At 42.7% G+C, this 23,639-nt stretch overlaps 1 protein-coding gene across 3 annotated transcripts in view; it reads right to left on the minus strand.

The window, feature by feature from the left end:
- The window catches only part of LOC115548206 (uncharacterized), a 53,419-nt gene extending 30,320 nt beyond the window's left edge, over positions 1-23,099 (minus strand). For 2 of the 3 annotated variants that reach the window (XM_030362678.1, XM_030362676.1), the window contains exon 1: positions 22,832-22,902. Coding sequence is in view for 1 of the 3 variants with exons in the window: in XM_030362674.1 (XP_030218534.1) it covers positions 19,506-21,320 (1,815 nt within the window). In the remaining 2 variants the exon portion in view is untranslated. Of the gene's footprint in view, positions 1-18,935; positions 21,482-22,831; positions 22,903-23,083 lie in introns of those variants that run through there. The other variant, XM_030362674.1, reaches the window with a different exon arrangement.
- Positions 23,100-23,639: the final 540 nt, after the last annotated feature.

A 23,639-nucleotide genomic window follows, 5' to 3' on the forward strand; every position in this document is an offset into this window, starting at 1 on the left:
AAACACTAGCTTCAGCATTTCCTTGTAGGCCATTAGCTGACTTGTGTATTGGAGCGATGATTTGGGTATTTTAAGATGCTTGAAAACCTAAAATAAAGCAAAATGCGTGTCTGGTGTGCAAGAGCCAATTTGTTGGCTTGCAGTAGTCGAGGAGTTGCCGTAGGTCGTAAGCCATCTGGAGGTTGTGGCAATGGAGGCTTGTGGTAGATCTGCCATCCAAGAGAGGTTAATTCTTCTGAAGCATGATTAATAGTTTAGTAAATTGAATCTATTCATATAGAACTATAAAATCCAAGACTGCAGCCAGTAACTTGGATCGCAATATGTGGATAGTATTAGTCTTCATTTGTAACAGAATAATTAACATGACTAACTGGGTTTCTTCCATTTTCTAACTAGGGGGACTTGACTGGTGAGTCTACTGGATTAATCAGTAGTGGTACTTTGCCCAACAGATTTGATGGCATGACTACAGGGTGACAAAGACAATTATTCCCTGCCTATCAAAAGAGACTTCTAAAACATATCTGCTAGAACAGTTCCTATACTTTTTGTATAATTTGGTCATGCTGCAAATTTACTTTTTGAAGTTGCTCCATATTTAGTTCTTTGACAGCCTCACCTGCTAGAAAAGTCTATTCAAATCGGCTAAATATAATGAACTAAATTAATAGCCATGAAATGTTGTCACTCATACTAATGGCAAATACCCTCTTTCAGTTGGTGGTTCAACACTGATCTCTAGGCTTGAGGGAGAGCTCACAAGTAAATTACACGAATGTCCTGGAGCAATTGGGAATACACTTTTATTTAGTCTACCTGACCAGGGACATCTTGGAACTATAGGTCACCTAACCCAAACTTTTCACTCTTGTTAGGTTGTCCTTTTCTCTTGTTTTTTAACGCGAAAGGGCTGAAATATCAACATTTCAGGTATTCTGTTTGGATAATGTGCAAAACTTGTGGCTTCACTAATAAAAAAAAATTAACGAATGTATTTTTCTAAATGTGGTTAAACTATTTAAAGATTTGTATGCAAAATATTTCTGCTCAATTTGTGGTCAATGAAACTCTGAAATTTTTTAATTTGATAAAACACAACTATGGGTTAAAGGTATTTGCTTTGGCCATCTTTTGATATGTTTAGAATCTAGCTCCATTGCCGTTAGAAATGGTGTCTCCCGGTACTGCAAAGTACTTCCACAAGTTTAAAAAAGAATGGGCAGAAAAGGAACTGCCAACTAAATATATTTAACATGGGTAGAAAGTTTCAATGGAAGCTCTTGGCTGTTGGCGGTTAATACAATAAACAAGACATTTCATGGTACCATTTTGAACAGTTTGTGGATATTGCATTAAATCCATATGCTTGAAACTTATCAATAATGCATATCAACGAAACAATGGAATGAAATAAATAGTACAAGCAATTTGTGGGACTTGGCTGCTTTTACATTATTACTCATTTTGGGGGTTATTTCAGTCTCTCCAACCTGCAGGTCGTGCGAAGAATCATGTGAATGGGAATATTCTATAAATGTCTTGATCATCTTTCGTCTCAACACTTCTGCTGCAGCCGCTGTTGAGTGAGTCCTTTGAGACCCCCTTTGATAAAAGGGGTTCTTTTATCAAAGGGGGCTCCTGTAAATCGCTCCTGTATGTTATTCTGCGCCACTGAGCAGTTTGTATAGGAATGAATGGGCGGCCATTTTCCAGTCTGTGGTCCATCCTTTATTATGTCCATGTTCGATCCACACTTCAGGATTAGCCCGTTTTGAGTACGGCATCCGGGTCCTTGAAGTATACTTCTTTTCGCCGGATCTTACTCAAATTTTGGCTAGTAAGTACGGACAGTACGGGTATTGCAACCCAGTCGCCAAGAAAATACGTCCACGGTGTACATTTCCATGAACACTGGATACGTAGCATTTCAACGTAAAAAATAGCGTGTTATACCTACAGTATCCACGTGTGCCGCTGTGGAGGCGGGTTTCGGGGTTTGGGTTTCACGGCTTTCGTGGCAAATTGTGGAGGGGAGGGGGGGCGGGGAGACACGTTTGTTGAGGGGGGGGGAAACACAATTGTAGGGGGGGGGGCACGCTCGACAACGAGAGTTGGTTTTTATTGAACGCTCGACAACGAGAGTTGGTTTTTATTGAACGAGACTTCAACAGGGAACAGCTGCACGAAACGATGGTCACGTCACTCTCGGTGACGGTGTCGACAATAATGAACACACGAACAATGTTAATAGAACAACACACAACCACATAACATCCCGAACCCATTAACCCCACTTAATCCTAACAACAAAACAAGTTAACAAAAGCCCCATTTGTCAACTGAGAACCCCAATTCCCAGAATCCCCCGCGGCTCCGGAACACGGCGTAGATTATATTAATCTTTATTATCTGAATGGGAAATGCAATATTTTAGGACAGATACACCATTAAACGCGTTTCTAATGACATTTCTAGCGAGAAATGTACATTTTCCTTACATAATCTTCAGTCAGTGAATGTGTATGATCTTTATTAATCTTTATTATCTGAATGGGAAATGCAATATTTTAGGACCGATTCACCGTTAAACGTGTTTCTAATAACATTTCTAGCGAGAAATGTACTTTTTACTTGCATAATCTTCAGTCAGTGATTGTGTCTGATCTTTAGTTTTATAGTTATTAGGATTTGATCGGCTCGCTCGCATGTTTCAACGACGTCAGGTTGCTTTCGCTAAACTAGCAGCTCACGTGCTTCCTGCGTTTGTGTTATTAAACTGTTACTTTATGTAACTTTTAATGATATCATCTTGTTAGAAACACGTATATCTGAGAGCCAACCCAGTCGCCAAAAGCATACCTACGTTGACAGTGTACGTTTCGTGAACACTGGATTACGTCGCATTTCAACATAAAATAGCGTGTTATACACACACACGCACGCACACGCACAGACACACACACACACAAGCACACACACGCACGCACAGACACACACACACACACACACACACACACACACACACACACACACACACACACACACGCACACGGTGCATTTCGCTGCTAAAACAACAACAAAAAAATATTCCCTCAAATATTATTACTTTCAAAACGTTGGCCAAAATGGCCAATAATATCATTTTTTATTTGGGATGCTTCTAGGACATTTTGGGTGAATTATGAACGGTATGTGGGGGGCACGTTTTTTGCAGGACCTGGCAACCCTGCGCTGTTGCCCGAGATCTGGATCCACCCCGGCGTGGTGCAGTCTCCTTTTGACCTTTTGACCCCAGACTTCTGGGGGAATAGCTGAATCAATTCATTAGTCAATCAGAAGCATGTAAATATCTTCCTGGTGGCGTAAGAGGACGAACAAGGTGTCCTTCAACGTCTACGCTTCCAGGCGATTGCAACGCTGCCACACATGAGCATATTCGAACATGTTTAATGGTAGTAATTAGCTGTCGAAATTGGAGGCCTTAATCAATACTGAGCAGCTATTGATTTGCTTCCAGGTAAAGATTTGTCACAAATGACATGTTATTTAGCATCTACACGTTGAGCTGAGTCCAATGACACCAAGAACGACACTCTAGCTAATGGTAACATGTATTTTACATGGTACACCTAGGTCTAGGACATGATCTCGGTGTAGCAAGAGGCCGAGCTTGATCTCATTGGACTCAGCTTAACGTGTAGATGCTAATTAACATGTAATTTGTCAAAAATCTCCATCGGGAAGCAAATCTATAGCTGGTCATTATTGATAAAGGCCTCCAAAATCGACAGCTAATTACTACCCCGAAACATATTCAAACATGATCATGTGTGGCACTGTTGCAATCGTCTCGAAACATAGATGTCAAAGGACACCTTGTTTGCTCTGTTGCACCACCGGGAAGATATTTTCATACTTCTAATGGATTGATTCATATTTTAAGGTTCTCGGAGTGAGACTTTAAGTGGCTGCAGCAGAAGTGTTGAGACGAAAGATGATATCAAGAGATTTATAGAATATTCCCATTCACATTATGATTCTTCGTCGTAACATCCGACCAAACATCCTTTACATTCACAGAGCGAAGATTATGAAAGTCCAGGCCCCCCCTTCCTGCACTCGGGGTCCGACCGGGCCAAGTTTCGGTGCGGGGGTCCCAGTTAGGCCCTAGAATATGGTATTCAAATTTCAGGGCGGTAGGACCTTCCTATCTCAAAAACTTTTTTTCCACCACATTCTGAACCATTAGGTCTCGCAGGCCACACTTCTGAAGGGGCTTTGTCCAAATGACAGTCCATTTGGGAAAACTTTTTTTCTCGATGGGCTAGAACTACAAATCTTGCATATGTCGTTCTCGGGGCCCCGGGAAATGTGTGTCAACATTTTAGCATCCCTAGCTATCTCGAAAAGGCTGGATAAGGGGCGTGACCTCCCAACAGTACAGTCAATGTACATAAGACAGAGGTTAGTTTCTAGGCCCCATATTTTGCGGGATGGAGGTGTACATTTGTGGCTTAATGTGTGTAGACACCGCTGGCCTGTGGCCACGTCTTTGAAGTCTGGGGTCAAAAGGTCAAAAGGAGCCGGCACCACGCCGCTTATGAGATAACAAAAAGTGAATCTGTATTTCTCTCATTACATTTTGTCATTATTGAAGAGAGGCCTGATTCTCAGATATGCATATTGGACTGTTAGGGTATAGGTCTGGGAAGAACTTCAGGCCAAAATCTTGCAAGCGAGCCGCTGGGTGCAGGTGCAACGAGATGGAGCACTTGCTGAGCCTGGACTTTCATAATCTTCGCTCTGTGAATGTAAAGGATGTTTGGTCGGATGTTACGACGAAGAATCATAATGTGAATAGGAATATTCTATAAATCTCTTGATATCATCTTTCGTCTCAACACTTCTGCTGCAGCCACTTAAAGTCTCACTCCGAGAACCTTAAAATATGAATCAATCCATTAGAAGTATGAAAATATCTTCCCGGTGGTGCAACAGAGCAAACAAGGTGTCCTTTGACATCTACGTTTCGAGACGATTGCAACAGTGCCACACATGATCATATTTGAATATGTTTCGGGGTAGTAATTAGCTGTCGATTTTGGAGGCCTTTATCAATAATGACCAGCTATAGATTTGCTTCCCGATGGAGATTTTTGACAAATTACATGTTAATTAGCATCTACACGTTAAGCTGAGTCCAATGAGATCAAGCTCGGCCTCTTGCTACACCGAGATCATGTCCTAGACCTAGGTGTACCATGTAAAATACATGTTACCATTAGCTAGAGTGTCGTTCTTGGTGTCATTGGACTCAGCTCAACGTGTAGATGCTAAATAACATGTCATTTGTGACAAATCTTTACCTGGAAGCAAATCAATAGCTACTCAGTATTGATTAAGGCCTCCAATTTCGACAGCTAATTACTACCATTAAACATGTTCGAATATGCTCATGTGTGGCACCGTTGCAATCGCCTGGAAGCGTAGATGTTGAAGGACACCTTGTTCCTCCTCTTACGCCACCGGGAAGGTATTTACATGCTTCTGATTGACTAATGAATTGATTCAGCTATTCCCCCAGAAGTCTGGGGTCAAAAGGTCAAAAGGAGACGGCACCACGCCGGGGTGGATCCAGATCTCGGGCAACAGCGCAGGGTTGCCAGGTCCTGCAAAAAACGTGCCCCCCACATACCGTTCAAAATCCACCCAAAATGTCCTAGAAGCATCCCAAATAAAAAATGATATTATTGGCCATTTTGGCCAACGTTTTGAAAGTAATAATATTTGAGGGAATATTTTTTTGTTGTTGTTTTAGCAGCGAAATGCACCGTGTGCGTGTGTGCGTGTCTGTGTGTCTGTGTGTCTGTGCGTGCGTGTGTGTGCTTGTGTGTGCTTGTGTGTGTGTGTCTGTGCGTGTGCGTGCGTGTGTGTGTGTGTAGTATAACACGCTATTTTATGTTGAAATGCGACGTAATCCAGTGTTCACGAAACGTACACTGTCAACATAGGTATGCTTTTGGCGACTGGGTTGGCTCTCAGATATACGTGTTTCTAACAAGATGATATCATTAAAAGTTACATAAAGTAACAGTTTAATAACACAAACGCAGGAAGCACGTGAGCTGCTAGTTTAGCGAAAGCAACCTGACGTCGTTGAAACATGCGAGCGAGCCGATCAAATCCTAATAACTATAAAACTAAAGATCAGACACAATCACTGACTGAAGATTATGCAAGTAAAAAGTATATTTCTCGCTAGAAATGTTATTAAAAACACGTTTAACGGTGAATCGGTCCTAAAATATTGCATTTCCCATTCAGAAAATAAAGATTAATAAAGATCATACACATTCACTGACTGAAGATTATGTAAGGAAAATGTACATTTCTCGCTAGAAATGTCATTAGAAACGCGTTTAATGGTGTATCTGTCCTAAAATATTGCATTTCCCATTCAGATAATAAAGATTAATATAAGCTACGCCGTGTTCCGGAGCCGCGGGGGATTCTGGGAATTGGGGTTCTCAGTTGACAAATGGGGCTTTTGTTAACTTGTTTTGTTGTTAGGATTAAGTGGGGTGAATGGGTTCGGGATGTTATGTGGTTGTGTGTTGTTCTATTAACATTGTTCGTGTGTTCATTATTGTCGACACCGTCACCGAGAGTGACGTGACCATCGTTTCGTGCAGCTGTTCCGTGTTGAAGTCTCGTTCAATAAAAACCAACTCTCGTTGTCGAGCGTTCAATAAAAACCAACTCTCGTTGTCGAGCGTGCCCCCCCCCTACAAACGTGTCTCCCCCCCCCTCAACAAACGTGTCCCCCCCCCCCCCCCCCCCCCCCCCCCCCCTTCAACTAACGTGTCCCCCCCCCCCCCCCCCCTACAATCGTGTGTCCCCCCCCCCTCAACAAACGTGTCTCCCCGCCCCCCTCCCCCCTCCCCGGTCAACAACAGTCTCCCCCCCCCCCCCCCCCCCCCCCCCTAAACAATCGTGTCCACAATTTGCCGCGAAAGCCGTGAAACCCAAACCCCGAAACCCGCCTCCACAGCGGCACACGTGGATACTGTAGGTATAACACGCTATTTTTTACGTTGAAATGCTACGTATCCAGTGTTCATGGAAACGTACACCGTGGACGTATTTTCTTGGCGACTGGGTTGGGTATTGGAACACGGCACAGGTTTGAGCGTGTGCATGGGTTGAATTGCGTGTGTCTCACGCCGAATGCATGAGACATGAGAGCCCTGTACTTACGTGACACAAACCAGCACCGCAAACGTTCTCTCCCGCTTGAGATGACGTCTTTCTTTATAGGTTCATGGGTCTGATTCGCCGATTTCCCATGCTGATATCCCCGAAGATTCTCGGGCATCTTCGACAATTTGGCTATAGATTGTCTCATTACACGCTAAATAATATAATTATAGCCTAATTATATATATAGCCTATACATATATATAGGCAATATATATAATTAGGCAATATATATATATATATACATATAGGCTAGCATTTGTGGTTTTGCCATAAACATAACTAGGGTGCACTGTACTATCTGCGCACACCCTTTCTGAAGCCTCTCTCTCGCTCTCTCTCTCTCTGTCCCTCCCTCTCTCTCTTTCTCTCTCTCTCGTACCGTTTTGTGGAGCACGTTAATTGTCTTAGGACACTCCCATTCAGAATGCATTGGTTTACATTTCGTTCTGTGTAACACGCAAAAAGTCGGACTATCGTGCTCTGGAACACGCTTCAATAGATTAATGTTCGTGCGCAGGAGCACGCAATCGCGCGATACCGGGTTGTATCAGCAGCTCGTGGATTTCACTTTCTCTCAAGTTAACTGCTCATGATCATATCGCTGCGTTGTCTCTGTGGAGACAGCGCAGCCCAACACCACTACCCAAGCCCCCCCCCCCCCCCCCCCCCCCCACCCTGGAACCGTGGAGCCATCGCATTTACAACAGAATGAAACCCAATAAACCATCAATGTGTGCAGGGTCCTCCGGGAGGGTAAATCGGGCCCGGGGTTCTAGCTCAAGCAGGATATTTACCTCGGGGAGTGTAAACGCGCGGACCGTGCCGCAAAAAAGGCATGCGTAAAACGGCCTATTTGGTAGTGTAAAAACGCTCAGTGAGAGAGGGCTGTATCTGAGTAGAACGGCTCCAAATAAGCAACAAAGTCAGTTAAAGGGTAATTCCGGTGTAAAATGGATTTGAGATATGTTTTGTATGATAACGAGTTGAAACGTTCGTTTTGGAGCACAAAAAACGCATATAGACGCTTTCTTCAGTTGGCTGTTTTTAGCCAAATCTATCAAAACGCTATAAACTTGGAACTATGGGGCAGTGGTTATGGCAAAAACTGAATCGCTATTTTAAACCACTTAAAAGGCTAGAAGTAGCCCGACACTTCTTTGGTAGTATGATACGGGTCTTAACATATGAAACGAGGCATTGAGAACTTTGTAAGTGTACAGATTGTTTATTAAAAATGACATTTTATACACACAATACCATCAGATCACCCGTCGACATCATTTTGTTTTCAAGACTCGATAGGTAGATTGACGAACAAAGAGATTGTGACAGCTGTCGGCAACAAGCAAGCTCTGTGTTTGCCAATCTACTTATCGAGTCTTAAAAACAAGCGATTTAGTTTTTGCCATAACCAATAATCAATTAAATCAAAACCAAAACGGATTGAGCCTTCTTTTTATGTCCATGATTGAGCCCCGTTTATAAACAACCCTTCTGGGTTTGTCCGTTGGCTTGTGTCGATACTTCAAGTGTCGATACGTCATCTGTAAGCGCAGGACCTGGCAGCCGAGTCAATCTGACACCCACAACTGTACAGATGGCCTAGTGGGTGTGCCTTTATACAGAGTTAACACAAAACCCTCTCTGACTGTCGCCCCCTGCTGGTGGTTTTATGACCTCATTAAAACTGACCAGAAGGGGCAGCCTGCAAAGGATAACTTTAAACAAATATTGGAGAATATACAATGGGCATCAATCAAATAAAAAGGTTTAAAGTCAAAACAGATAATTGTAATCATCTTTAATTATTTTAGGTAACGCATGATTCAACATGATTATACTTTAGTAAATATTGTTTTAGAGCCTTGGTTCTTGTCCTCTAATACAGGGGTTCTAAACATTTTCACTTCAAGACCAAAAGGAGAAATATGTGTCTCCCGGGACCCAAACTTATAAATATTGCCTCATGAATTGCCATAACATCTACATTGATAAACTACTGATGAAGAACGCAACAAACCATGAATTAAAAAATAATGAGAAATGTATTAATCTCATGACAAAAGTGCATCACAGTCATAATCCAATGTGCTGAAGTGTGTGTTACGTACACATATGAACTTGCACAATTAACTTGAAAAATTAGGACACAGAAGCAGTAAGTCAATACACTCAGTGACTCAGTGTTCCAGCTGGAGTAGAGTATGTGGCCAAGCATATAAAGTACACAGAACAACAGAAATGAAATCAAAATCAGGGTAATAAACTCAAAAATAGGGGAATAAAATCAGGGGAATACATTTATTTGTTCATTTCAACATCGCGATCTAGACTGAGCGAATCACAGAAGTCTCGCTTCAATGTAACCTCAGCCAGAGAGTGAACAGGTTGTGGGGGGGCTCCAAACCCAGCATCTAGGCTAAACAGACCAGTGAAGCAAGGAAGAACACTCCTCTATCTGAATTAGGAAAATGCATTCACACATCAATTTACTCTGCAAATACCCAATAAGAAAGAAAAACATTTAAAAACATTTCTATCAATTTCATTACTCTGTTAATTCTCATCAAGAGCATCCATGTAATTAAATCAAATCGAGTATAGATTATCGGAAAATAAGTCCTGACAGGGCGAACCCGACACCGACGCGGTAAATTGTCAAAAAAAAATTGACCGCCGGAAGTCGGGAAGGCCCATGCAAGTGAACAGAACATTCTGCAGCATTGACAAGAGCCGTGAATTAAGAGCCTATATTAACTTCTTTTTCGGGGGGTTTGCGCTGGGAGAGGTACTAACCAATGGACTGTCCGGCCGCAAAATTGAGTCTGCTGTGTATTGAGTCAACCTCCCCCGTGGTAATAGCCTTTTTCTTCAGCTCCATGAGTTTACAGATGCGCTCCAGGTAGCCAGGCTTGGCCTCTAACTTCTCTCCCTCTATCAGCAGGTCGATGTAATCAGCTGTTGACAGTGGATCGGGCCTCAGAGCGATCTCCTTCAGGGTGTTGAGACACTGGGCTGAGCGCTCCATCAGCCCGACCACCTCTTCCTCTAGGTGGTCGTACTCCAGCTCCATCTGTTTGATGATGTCACCAACGGACATGGCTTTCTTAAAGGCCCTCTCATACTTTTTTTTCAGCATGCCTGCGAAAGCTGACCTGTGTGCTTGGAGAATTTGAGATTCTTTTTTATTCTCCTCAAGTTTAGTTAAGGCCAATTTCACCTTAATCTCGATATTCTCAATGGAGATCTCCAGCTGAGCTCTCTGTCTGAGCACCTCCTTGGTTAAGGTCAAGCTCTTGGTCTCAATGACTTTCAGATCAGAAAATAATTTTTTCATGTTTTTGGTTCCCATGTCCCAACGCTTTTTAATGCCTCCTTCTTCCTCCTCCTCATCATCATCATCATCATCATCATCATCATTGAATGCACCAAGTATAGAGTTATTGAATTTGAAGTGAATTGGTAAACCATTTTTCGTTTTAGGACATGGGACCCCGAACTCATTGATCGCCCCGAGAACCAGAGGTTTTGTGTTATCTGCAAATGTCACCAGAATCCGGATGTTCTCTGCCACATCTTTGCCAAATATGCAGAGCACCGAATCAAAGACGTATTTCTGTGTCGTTGTAAGCCGAGCTAAAGATGCTTGGATCACGAAGCAGATGGCATCAATCTCGCTGATTCCACTTTTAGCAGATAATAATTTTTCTAGCTGACTCATAATCAGCCTATCTCTTTCTATGCCTCTCGTGTCTCCGAAACCCGGCGTGTCCACAATAGTCAGGGAGTAGTCGATCTTGAAGCCCTCTCGGTGGTTGAGCTTGTACACGGTTATTTCAGAGGTCTGGCTGTTAGCCTGAGATTTGGCCGTGCCTTCGTCCACCAACTTGAATCTAAAGGTATCGTCCCATGTGACACCCAAGATGTAGTTGATCATCCTGTTGACCATGGTGGACTTGCCCGCCCCAGTGGCTCCTAGAACCATGATGGTGCGGTTCTTTTTACCGAGGTTATTTCCAAATATGAAGCATTTGCATCCCTCTATCTCCATGGACTGGGCTTCCAGAGGAAGTGTGTAAACGTCCAGAGTACCTGAACGTCCTTCAATCTTCTTGCCTTCTATCTTAACAGCTTCTGCCAACCGCCTAGGGCGGGGCGAAACCGCTGTTTTAAAAGGATGAAACATTGTAGCAATATTTGTTAACTTCTCAGAATTCTGACCAATTCAAACGGTTGTAAGTTCTTCTGAGGAGTTGAGAAGATAGCAGGAATGTCAGCCCTGACAATCAACGTTTGTTCCCCGTCTGAAACCAGGTTGATCCTCGTAGAAATATCCTTGGTGTGATCTGAAATGAGACACAAACAAAACCTCTGCATGTTTGTGCATTTACATATATAAGAGAGAGAGAGAGAGAGAGAGAGAGAGAGAGAGAGAGAGAGAGAGAGAGAGAGAGAGAGAGAGAGAGAGAGAGAGAGAGAGAGAGACTTCTCCCTCCCTGAGTTTCTCAGCCATTTAGAATTGTTGCATTTCACACAGCTGTTATTGACAGCCAAAATCATTATTAAATTAAATGATTACCGTGGCTGATCCGTAAAATAAAAAGGTCTGCAAAAAGCTAAACTTTGTAAAATAAACTACGACACTGCCTTTGAAATAGCCTTGGCGATATTGTAGTAACTAGGTGCACATGTCGCCCTCCATAGGTGGATGCTAAGTATGCAGCCAGATTTGCTGCGGTACACATTGGAACACAAACTCGACGAGATCCACACATGCGTAGGCCTACAGGCGAGTTCACATGTCCTAACCTGTTTTGAAAGTGAGTGTGGGGATAGCATTTTACCAAACACGTGAAAAAAGGTAAATTATGTGTATTCGTGCATCGTGACATATTCGTGTGGATATACTTTTACAATGTCGTTGGACACGTTGGGTCTCATGAACCAATAAACGACGGGCATTCCGACGTCTCTCCCTCTTCCACAACAGGTAAAGACATGCAATGCTCGTAATGTCGGCCATGGTTGTGAATGAATTCTGAAGCACCGCGGGCAAAACTTGCCGCGCAACAAAACTGCGGCGCAGCAAAACTTTTGCGGCGCAGCAAAACCTTTGCCGCGCTGCAAAAGTTTTGCTGCGCCGCAAAACTTGATTTGCGGCGCCGCAAAACTTCGGCGGCAACGCGTTCGGGCGGCAAATGCATCTTTTGGTGTGACGCAGGGTTAAGTGTGGACATCATTTTAGCAGCCACAAGTAAAATATTTCTTTGTATGGAAATTGATTGCAAGGCACAAGGAGAAAATTATTGTGGATTGTGGTAGGCCTACACGCAACGTGAATCGTCTTCAGGGTGAGGCCTACGCATAATCAGGTCTTGCGCATTCACATTTTACAGCACAACAGTGTGATATATTGGACAAAAATCCACAAAGAAAAATTAGCAACTCACAAGAGCCATGCGATCCACAAATGTGTAAAAGTGATTGTGGAAACAATTTTACAAGACGGCAGACTATGTGGATCATCATGCTATCAGAGGCTGGAATCGAATGTGTGGAAGGAAGGATTAATGGGTTACACTCCTTCAGCCTTCACTTGATATATGAGGGATATATTCACTATATATAAGAGTATATACCCTTGGAATACAATAGATGAATGGATAGCTAGCTGGGCAAATTAATAGATAAATAAATAAATGCATAAATAAATAAATAAATAAAAATGAATGTACATACTGTGATGGAAAATCTACATGTTACGTTTTTCTTTATGAACTTAGGGTTTGTATATCTGGTTAACAAAGGCTTTTGGTTTATTGGGGGCCCACTGCCCTCAAGGATCCGATCTAAGTGTATAAAAACTCCTGACTTTAGTCACTCAGCGGACTTTGCCGAGCGTACCTTCAGAGTATGAAGTAAGACGCAGGGCGAACTCCCATCTGAGGCCTCAGATTATTGTTATGTTGTTTGTTGATGCATGTTGTGATGCATCTTTGTTCGTACTTTTATTACAAATATATATGACCACCGATTGTCGACAGGTATTGTGTGCTTATTGCATCTAAATATCTCATCTGTCTTAGGCGCAAATTCTGATAGAGAAATTGCCACGACAATACAAAAGTACATCCGTCGAGGATTTAAAACTGCCTTTTTGTAAGCCTACTAAATGTTGCTTTTTTATTTTTCAGCCCTTCTGCGTGACCTGTTGGTTAACCAACAAATCCTGATGGACCAGCAAAAGACCACGATACGCATGATCCCAGTCCCCCACAGACCCACCAGGGAGCTCAGAGGACGTCCACCACCTCAAGGCATACTGCCTGTTGTCATGATCCCAGTCCCCCACAGACCCACCAGGGAGCTCAGAGGACGTCCACCACCTCAAGGCATACTGCCTGTTGTCATGATCCTAGACCCCCACAGACCCACCACCAGGGAGGTCAGAGGACGTCCACCACCTCAAGGCATACTGCCTGTTGTCATGATCCCAGACCCCCACAGACCCACCACCAGGGAGGTCAGAGGACGTCCACCACCTCAAGGCATACTGCCTGTTGTCATGATCCCAGTCCCCCACAGACCCACCAGGGAGGTCAGAGGACGTCCACCACCTCAAGGCATACTGCCTGTTGTCATGATCCCAGTCCCCCACAGACCCATCAGGGAGGTCAGAGGACGTCCACCACCTCAAGGCATACTGCCTTTTGTAAATTCCCTATTAGTTTGTAATATCGCATTGTGTATATATAATGTATATAGCGTTATTTCTATTCAGGCACTTTGGGCAGCCCAGGTAGCGCCGTAGGGTCCTAGAGTAACGAGTTGTACCAGATGTCTAATATGAGGAGAATGGGCACTCGCTGGTTAGTTCCGGTTTTCTGGACTGGTTGCAGTAATAATCTCTGTCCACGCGGGGCGCTCGCAGGCGAGTCCAGAATGAATGGGAGCCTATGGGGTTTTATCCTCAGAATCCACTTTTCTCACGATGTAATTTTTTGTCAAGTAATTTGAAAGTTGCGTTCAAAAGGAGGGGCTAAGATAATAAACTCAGGTGAATATTGCATTTTTTAAGGTCACGTATCTGTTCTAAAAAGGCGTTAAAAACATGCGATGACGTCACACATTGTCATACTGTCAGAGGTACTGCTTTACGGCAGTTTCTTAAGCACTTCGGCACTTCCGCATTTCCCCGCAACGATAACACCAGCTGTTGGAGGTAAGGCTTTTTTTTGCCTAATACACTAGTTACAGAGTTTTAGTGAGCTAATGTAAAAAAAAGGAATGCGCGAATGTTTTACATATGTATGTTACTTACAGAGTGTTTTTTTTAATCCTCACTAGTGCCGATGATAAAGCTTTTTTTTTAGTAACGATTATGAGCTATTTCTTTCTCCTGAAATAGAAACCTGTGGCCGTATTCACAAAGGATTTTAGGGCAAAAAGTAGGTCCTAACTGGCGAATTTAGGAGTAACTCCTAAAAATAATGGGCGTGTCACTCTTAAATTTAGGCCTCCTAACTTTTTTCACTAAGAGCAATTCACAAAGTATTTTAGGCCTAAAAGTAGCACCTAAGTCTAGGAGAGCTTAAAAGTCCTCAAGAGGACTCCTGACTCAGTAAGACCTATTCACAAAGAATCGTAAATGCCTGCGAGACGAAATGTTAGGGTATTAAACTTGTTGTGGAGTTAATCGCAATGCAATAACATCCCAGACTAACAGGAATAATCAGATTAGTCCCGAAATAAAATGTTTGGCCACACTACGTTATTTAGCAACAGGGGCAATGCAACTTTGCAATGCCGACGATTTAAAACTATCGCAACCATCAGTCAGCCGTGCCATAAACTTTCCTTTGGACATTCAACAATTACACAGGATCAAAGCCAACTTCATGGCAATTGCAGGTATGCCCGGTGTGGTCGGTGCTATTGACGGGACGCACATAAAAATAATTGCGCCATCAAAAGACGAGGACGTGTTCGTCAATAGGAAGAAAGTGCATTCCATCAACACGCAGGTTGTTTTTGATGCAAATTTTAACATAGCCTACTGGATGTTCTTGCAAAGTGGCCTGGATCTTCAGCTACCCATGATTCGCGCAATTTAATGGAGAGCGGTCTGAGGTAGCTTTTTGAGATGTACCAGTTGGGTGTCACTTGCTCGGAGACAGTGACTATCCATGCAGGACGTGGCTCTAGACACCCGACCTCAATCCACAACCGGGAGCACATTTAAAGTATAACATGTAAGTGATTACGCAGATTACGCTTTGTCCTACGTGTAAAACACATCGTATTGGCTCTTTGACGCCTTTTATTTGTTGAATCCATATTTATTATTGTTTACTGATTTCTTCCATATATGCTAGAGCACACAAACATACACGAAATGTTGTGGAGAGAGGAATTGGGCAGATGAAACGTCGGTTCATGTCCTCCACGGCGAAATACGCCTCACCCCAGAGAGGGCAAGCACAGTAATCACTGTATGTGCCATTCTACACAACCTCTGCAAGCGGAGGAACATTCCACAGCCAGACGATAGGGCGATAGGACGATAGGACTAAGCGTAATCTGCGTAATCACTTACATGTTATACTTTAACTGTGCTCCCGGTTGTGGATTGAGGTAGGGTGTCTAGAGCCATGTCTTGCATGGATAGTCACTGTCACCCAGCAAGTGACACCCAACTGGTACATCTCAAAAAGCTGCCTCAGACCGCTCACCATTAAAATGCGCGAATCATGAGTAGCTGAAGATCCAGGCCACTTTGCAACAACATCCAGTAGGCTATGTTAAAATTTGCATCAACTTAGTTTACATCAATAAACAATCTACTAGAGAGCAGTGTTCCGTTGTACTCCTCCTCATGTCTCTTCCTTTCTTGATCTCTACAGCTGGACCTTGATGCTGTGACAACGGACAAGTCTTCTTCCTCTTTCCTTTTTCTCTGCCTCTGTTCAGTATGTTCAGTTTTGTTAAATCTTTTGTAAAACTCTTTATTTTTTATTATTTACTATTAGTTGCTGTTCTTATTGTGTTCTTGTTAGTGTGATGTTTGAATAAACTGGCCTGTTGAAATGTTGGTATAATGTTTGTATAATTACTGTTATACAACTGTTACTGTTTCAATGTGACCCAGACCATATTTCTCATTTAACAAACATGTGTAGCTTATAATGTGTTGCAGGGCAGAGCAATTATATTAAATGGCTTAAAACTAACCCATTTGTAAAGATCAGTGAATGCATAGAAATCAATGACAGGTGGTGTAGATGGTTTTCCCTCTGTGCAAGGTCATTAGCCCAAGTCCTACAAAAAAATAACGACTGTAATAGCAGATGTTGAAGCTGTTAAATCGTTAACTTACCATTTGTATGGAACAATCGGTTAAGGTAAGTTTAGTGCTTGAGTCTCGACACTTTAGAGAATGTCTAGCGCGCAACTTGAATAAGCCATGTGCGATTTTACCCGAGCTCCAGCAAAACTTTGCTTACCAGGTGCAGCCAGCCTCAGGTAGCCTAGGACCATTCATACAGGAGCAAGCGAGAACGTTACCTTTTTCTGTCCTTATCCGTTTCCACTGTTGCTGCAGTTTATCATGGCACATTTACGAGGCATTTCTTTTTTAAACTGTCTTTATCTTCGAAAAATAGACACTGACGGAAGAAATGATGACTTGAGCACGGTACAGGTGTGAAGCGGACTTTGGCACGGGCTGTTTCCCAATGTGAAGGCTGCAGCCTTGCTAGGACGCGTCCTTGCTAGTCGCGTCCTATGGAGATGAGACTAGAGTGCTAGGTCGAGTTCTTCCTAGCGTTTGTAACGTTCAGACTTTGTAACGACTTGCTAGTGTGGAAGCTTTTTAATACTGCGTGTCCGCTTGTAAACACATGTGCGCTTATGAATAAAACATGGCAGCAATCAAGCTGATCGATATTTATTTGACTTTTGTCTGTTATGAATGCGGTCATGTCTCCTTCGCATGGAGCCTCTTTGATGAAGTCACAAAAGCTTTGTTGCGGTTGATAAAAATCGTCTTTGTTAGAAAAAAAATCATTACATTTTTATAAAACTAAGTGAATTTGTCTAAGAGCTTAATTCATGCATCACATTTACAGTATGGTTGATTACTATTATGCAGGGGAATAAAGACGAAGATTGTGATGATAAACATGTATTTATTTGGCTGGATTATTTAACTGATCTAATTCATTCATTCATATATACCTACAATCTACCAGTGCTTTGAACACATAAGTATATAAAATACAATTATATACGTTCATTACAAATTTCAAACATTGCAAATGATCGGTGGTGCATTTATTTGACAACATGTTTGTGAGTCACCCTAAGGTGCACAAAAGCCTCGGTTTGCTGGGCTGACCCTACAAATACATAAAGGTATAAATAAATTATGTAATCTTGTGAGCGAGTAAATTTACATTGGTGACAGTGGTGTTTAACACCAGCTACATCCATGCAAAATATAGCAACGTATCATTAAGTTGCAAAGCTGTTGCACAGGTCTTTGAGCTTGATTATTTGCATTAACATGATGAATCTATTAAAACCCATACGGCACAAAATATAATATAACTTCACTTTCATTTGAACGTGCACTGCTTTCCCTCTGCCATTTTTAATATCCTGTGCAGCGTGTGAACGCAGAGGATTGTGGGTAGTTTTGGCTCGTCTAGGATCCAGCGATGCATCCTTGAAAAATCTCGGAATTCTCAAAAACAAAGGACGCAAAAATGGCGCCAATTTCGAGTGTCCTCAACATTGGAACAGTGCTTGTCGGCGTTCTATGACGTAGCGTCCTTAAAAGGGCGGCCGTTGAGCATGCTTCCTTCACATTGGGAAACACCCACGGTGTGGGTGTCAGATTGACTCGGCTGCCAGATCGACTCGGGGTCCTAGATGCGCAATAATGACGCACTTCCTGTAAACGCTGTCTTTTAAATGCGCATGCGCGTTTCATTCATTCCTATGTTATCCCCAAGTATTAACAATCTCCTTTTGTTTTCTAATCTATGAATAATAATCGAATGTACAAATTATTGATGCATATACTTGGGTTATATGTAAAAGAAGAATCGGCTAATTCCGTTCACTGAACGGGGCGATCCACTTTATTTCCAGCGCTCCCAACACGGAGTCAAAACAGCGACCCACACGCAGACACTTCTGTTCTCCTCCTTCAGAATAAGAGTCCCTAACAGGAACTGGGTTACATATGCATTCATCAGTGCTTTTAGATGGCTTTGTTGTGCGAAAGAACGGGCTGCGTTCAATGAAATCAAAACTAAAACCGATTGAGCCTTCTTTTTATGTCCATGATTGAGCCCCGTTTATAAACAACCCTTCTGGGTTTGTCCGTTGGCTTGTGTCGATACTTCAAGTGTCGATACGTCATCTGTAAGCGCAGGACCTGGCAGCCGAGTCAATCTGACACCCACAACGGTACAGATGGCCTAGTGTGAGTGGGCCTTTATACAAAGTTAACACAAAACCCATCTCTGACTGTCTCCCCCTGCTGGTGGTTTCATGACCTCGTTAAAACTGACCAGAAGGGACAGCCTGTAATAGAATAACTTTAAACAAATATTGGAGAATATACAATGGGCATCGATCAAATAAAAAGGTTTAAAGTCAACACAGATCATTGTATTCATCTTTAATTCTCTTTTAGGTAACGCATGATTCAACATGATTATACTTTAGTAAATATTGTTTTACAGCCTTGGTTCTTGTTCTCTAATACAGGGGTTCTAAACATTTTCACTTCAAGACCCAAAGGAGAAATATGTGTCTCCCGGGACCGAAACTTAAAAAATAATGCATCATGAATTGCCATAACATCTACATTGATAAACTACTGATGAAGAACGCAACAAACCATGAATTAAAAAATAATAAGAAATGTATTTATCTCATGATTAAAGTACACCACAGTCATAATCAAAAATTAGGACACAGAAGCAGTAAGTCAATACACTCAATGACTCAGTGTTCCAACTGGAGTGGGGTATGCGGCCAAGCGTATAAAGTACACAGAACAACATAAATTAAGTCAAAATCAGGGTAATAAACTCAAAAATAGGGTAATAAAATCAGGGGAATTAACTTATTTGTTCATTTCAACATTGTGATCTAGAGACTGAGCGTATCACCGAAGTCTCACTTCAATGTTACCTCAGCCAGAGAGTGAACAGGTTGTCAGGTCCAGATTAATGAGAAGAGAGGGGGTTTGTGCTGGGAGAGGTACTAACCACTGGACTGTCCTGGCTCCACATTGAGTCGGCCGTGGCCCCACAAGCAACCTCCCCTGAGGTAATGGCCTTTTTTTTCAGATCCTGGAGTTTATTGATGCGCTCCTTGAAGCCAGGCTTGCCCTCTGACTTCTCTCCCTCTATCAGCATGTCGATGTATGCAGCTGTTGAGAGTGGATCGGGCCTCAGAGCGATCTCCTTCAGGGTGTTGAGACACTGGGCTGAGCGCTCCATCAGCCTGACCACCTCGTCCTCTAGGTGGTCGTACTCCAGCTCCATCTGTTTGATGATGTCAGCAACGGACATGGCTTTCTTAGAGGCCCTCTCATACTGTTTTTTCAGCTCCTTGTAGGTTCGTTTCTCTTTCACCGTCTCGGAACCCCAGTAGAAAGCCTTGAGGGTATGCTTCGTTGTAGGGCACTCGCCTTTGCATTCTTTGCATTTACCAGACCAGGTAAAGATCTCACAAAAATAATTTGTCACGGAAGTTGGAATTGTGGAAAGAAACGGTACCAAAGCCTTAACCAGGTCAATACCCTGCCTTACCCAGCATGATTTGTGGCAAGTGACATTACATTCCTCACAGTTCATTGAGTATTCTTCGGTTTTAACTTTAACAGGCCTTGTGACGCTGACCTCATAATCAAATTCCTTATTGTCTGCTATAGCTGACTCGTGTGCTTGGAGAATTTGAGATTCTTTTTTAATCTCCTCAAGTTTAGTTAAGGCCAATTTCACCTTAATCTGGATATTCTCAATGGAGATCTCCAGCTGAGCTCTCTGTCTGAGCACCTCCTTGGTTAAGGTCAAGCTCTTGGTCTCAATGACTTTCAGATCAGAAAATAATTTTTTCATGTTTTTGGTTCCCATGTCCCAACGCTTTTTGATGCCTTCTTCCTCCTCCTCATCATCATCATCCTCATCATTGTTTCCATCTTCTTCAATGTCACCCCCCTCATTTTCGTTGCATATACCAGGTATAAAGTTATTGAATTTGAAGTGAATTGGTAAACCATTTTTCGTTTTAGGACATGGGACCCCAAACTCATTGATCGCCCCGAGAACCAGAGGAGTTGTGTTGTCTGCAAATGTCACCAGAATCCGGATGTTCTCTGCCACATCTTTGCCAAATATGCGGAGCACTGAATCAAAGACGTATTTCTGTGTCGTTGTAAGCCGAGCTAAAGATGCTTGGACCACGAAGCAGATGGCATCAATCTGGCTGATTCCACTTTTAGCCGAGAATAAATTTTCTAGCTGACTCATAATCAACCCATCTCTTTCTATGCCTCTCGTGTCTCCGAAACCCGGTGTGTCCACAATAGTCAGGGAGTAGTCGATCTGGAAGCCCTCTCGGTGGTTGAGCTTGTACACGGTTACTTCAGAGGTCTGGCTGTGAGCCTGAGACTTGGCCGTGCCTTCGTCTACCAACTTGAATTTAAAGGTATCTTCCCATGTGACCCCCAAGATGTAGTTGATCATCCTGTTGACCAGGGTGGACTTGCCCGCCCCAGTGGCTCCTAGAACCATGATGGTGCGGTTCTTTTTACCAAAGTCTTTTCCAAATATGAAGCATTTGCATCCCTCTATCTCCATGGACTGGGCTTCCAGAGGAAGAGTGTAAATGTCCAGAGTACCTGAACGTCCTTCAATCTTATTGCCTTCTATCTTAACAGCTTCTGCCAACCGCTTAGGGGGGGGTTGGCAGGAGGCGGGGCGCGGCGGGGCGAGGGCGGGGTGGGGCAAAAACACTGTTTGCAAAGTATTAAGCATTGTAGCAATATTTGTTAACTTCTCCGATTTCTGACTAATTCAAACGGTTGTAAGATCTTCTGAGGAGTTGAGAAGATAGCAGGAAGGTTAGCCCTGACAATCAACAGTTTGTTCCTTGTCTCAAACCAGGTTGATTCTCATAGAAATATCCCTGATGTGATCTGCAAATAAGACACAAACATGTCAGGAAAACCTCTGCATGATTGTGTAGAGACATTTATATATGAGTTTCTCAGCCATTTAGAATTGTTGCATTTCACACAGCTGTTATTGACAGCCCAAATGATTATTCAATTAAATGATTACCGCGGCTGATCCGCAAATTAAAAAGGTCTGCAAAAAGCTAAACTTTGTAAAATAAACTACGACAGTGCCTTTGAAATAGCCTTGGCGATATTGCAGTCTATAGGTGCACATATTGCCCTCTATAGGTGGATGCTAGTATGCAGCCAGATTTGCTTCGGTACACATTGGAACAAAAATTTGAGCGCATCCACACATGCGTAGGCCTACAGGCGAGTTCACATGTCCTAATCTGTTCTGAAAGTGAGTGTGTGGATAGCATTTTACAAAACACGTAAAAAATGTAAATTATGTGTATTTGTGCATCTTGACATATTCGTGTGGATATCCTTTTACAATGTCGTTGGCCCCGTAATGTGAAGCGTTAGTGTGGATATAATTTTAGCAGCCACAAGTAAAATATTTCTTTGCATGGAAATTGATTGCAAAGCCCAAGGAGAAAACTATTGTGGTAGGCCTACACGCAACGTGAATCGTCTTCTGTGGGTTAGGCCTACGCATAATCAGGTCTTGCGCATTCACATTTTACAGCACAACAGTGTGATATATTGGACAAAAATCCACAAAGAAAAATGAGCGACTCACTAGAGCCATGCGATCCACAAATGGGTAAAAGTGATTGTGGAAACAATTTTATAAGACGGCAGACATGTGGATCGTGCAATATCATTGTGAATAACATTAGGCCACGAAGCACAACTATCAAATATTTGTGGATTGCGGTACACGAAACGCGAATCATCTTCCATGGGTTGCGCATAATAAAGTTTGAGAAAAAAGTCCATAGATTCCCCGAACCAATCATGGAAGAGATGCCCTGATTGTCAGAAATTAACGCCAAAAAACGAAATTGTCTCATTACGGAGGCCGGCGCAGTCTCAACCATAACAGATATTTTCACACACCATATCACTCAGTAGCCTAATAGTTTAAGGTTTGCTAGGGCATTTTTAACAGATACACGCAAATGATAGTTAACCCTTAATTATAGTGTGTGTGTGTGTGTGTGTGTGTGTGTGTGTGTGTGTGTGTGTGTGTGTGTGTGTGTGTGTGTGTGTGTGTGAGAGAAACAAAATGTAATGTTCCAAAACTAATGTTAACTTAATACATATAACTGTTTTACTCTGTTGCTGTAGCAGGTCAATAAAGGTTTAATCATAGCAGTTGTGAGGTGGCCTATACTTTACAATACAATGACGTGAACACACCTGGTTATATCGGTCTGGCCCAGGTCCAGGTTCAGCCTTCAACACAGAGATAGGACCAGCTCCGGGTAGACCTAATGAAATGCTCAGTGTTAAATACCGCACTTGTTATAATATAAATCACAATGAAACGCCCATCCATTCCGTCCACTCGAGTGATAACGTTCCAAACAGGGTCACCGAATCAGTACCACCCGCAACAACTTTATTGTATTAGGTGTCAATATAACTGATCAAAGCACGTTTCTGTCCTACCTTGGCTGTCCCGGCTGAGAGCAGGATGAGAGCTCAGTCTCTCTACGGCGCCTCTTAAAGCTGAGCTGGGTCGGCCACACCCAGGAGGGGGGTTGGCTAGCTCATTTCTTTAAGCCACTCCGTTTCCAAGAAATGCTCCGGTTTCCCCCCACCCTCGATGAACAAGGCAAGTGGAGTCGGTACTTGAACGCTACACTGTCTGATGGGTTCTTGCAGAATTGTGCATTTCTCCACGGGGCTCAATTAAGTATCTTCTTCTTAATCCTCCTAATAATGTTAAATATGACATGCAATTCACATGGATTAGCCTATAAGCCTTAATGTTTACACGCACATTCTCTCTCTCTCTCTCTCTCTCTCTCTCTCTCTCTCTCTCTCTCTCTCTCTCTCTCTCTCTCTCTCTCTCTCCAGACACGCACACACACAGTTCACATGCGTAAAATAAAATTCATGTTTTGGTTTGTATATTTTTCCACATAGATATATTTCTATATCTCATATTTTTATGGACAAAGAGTTAACTTACAGTACACACACTTATCTCACACATGCACTA

The sequence above is a fragment of the Gadus morhua genome, chromosome 8 (assembly GCF_902167405.1).
Source record: "Gadus morhua chromosome 8, gadMor3.0, whole genome shotgun sequence".
In the NCBI taxonomy this organism is placed as follows: domain Eukaryota; kingdom Metazoa; phylum Chordata; class Actinopteri; order Gadiformes; family Gadidae; genus Gadus; species Gadus morhua.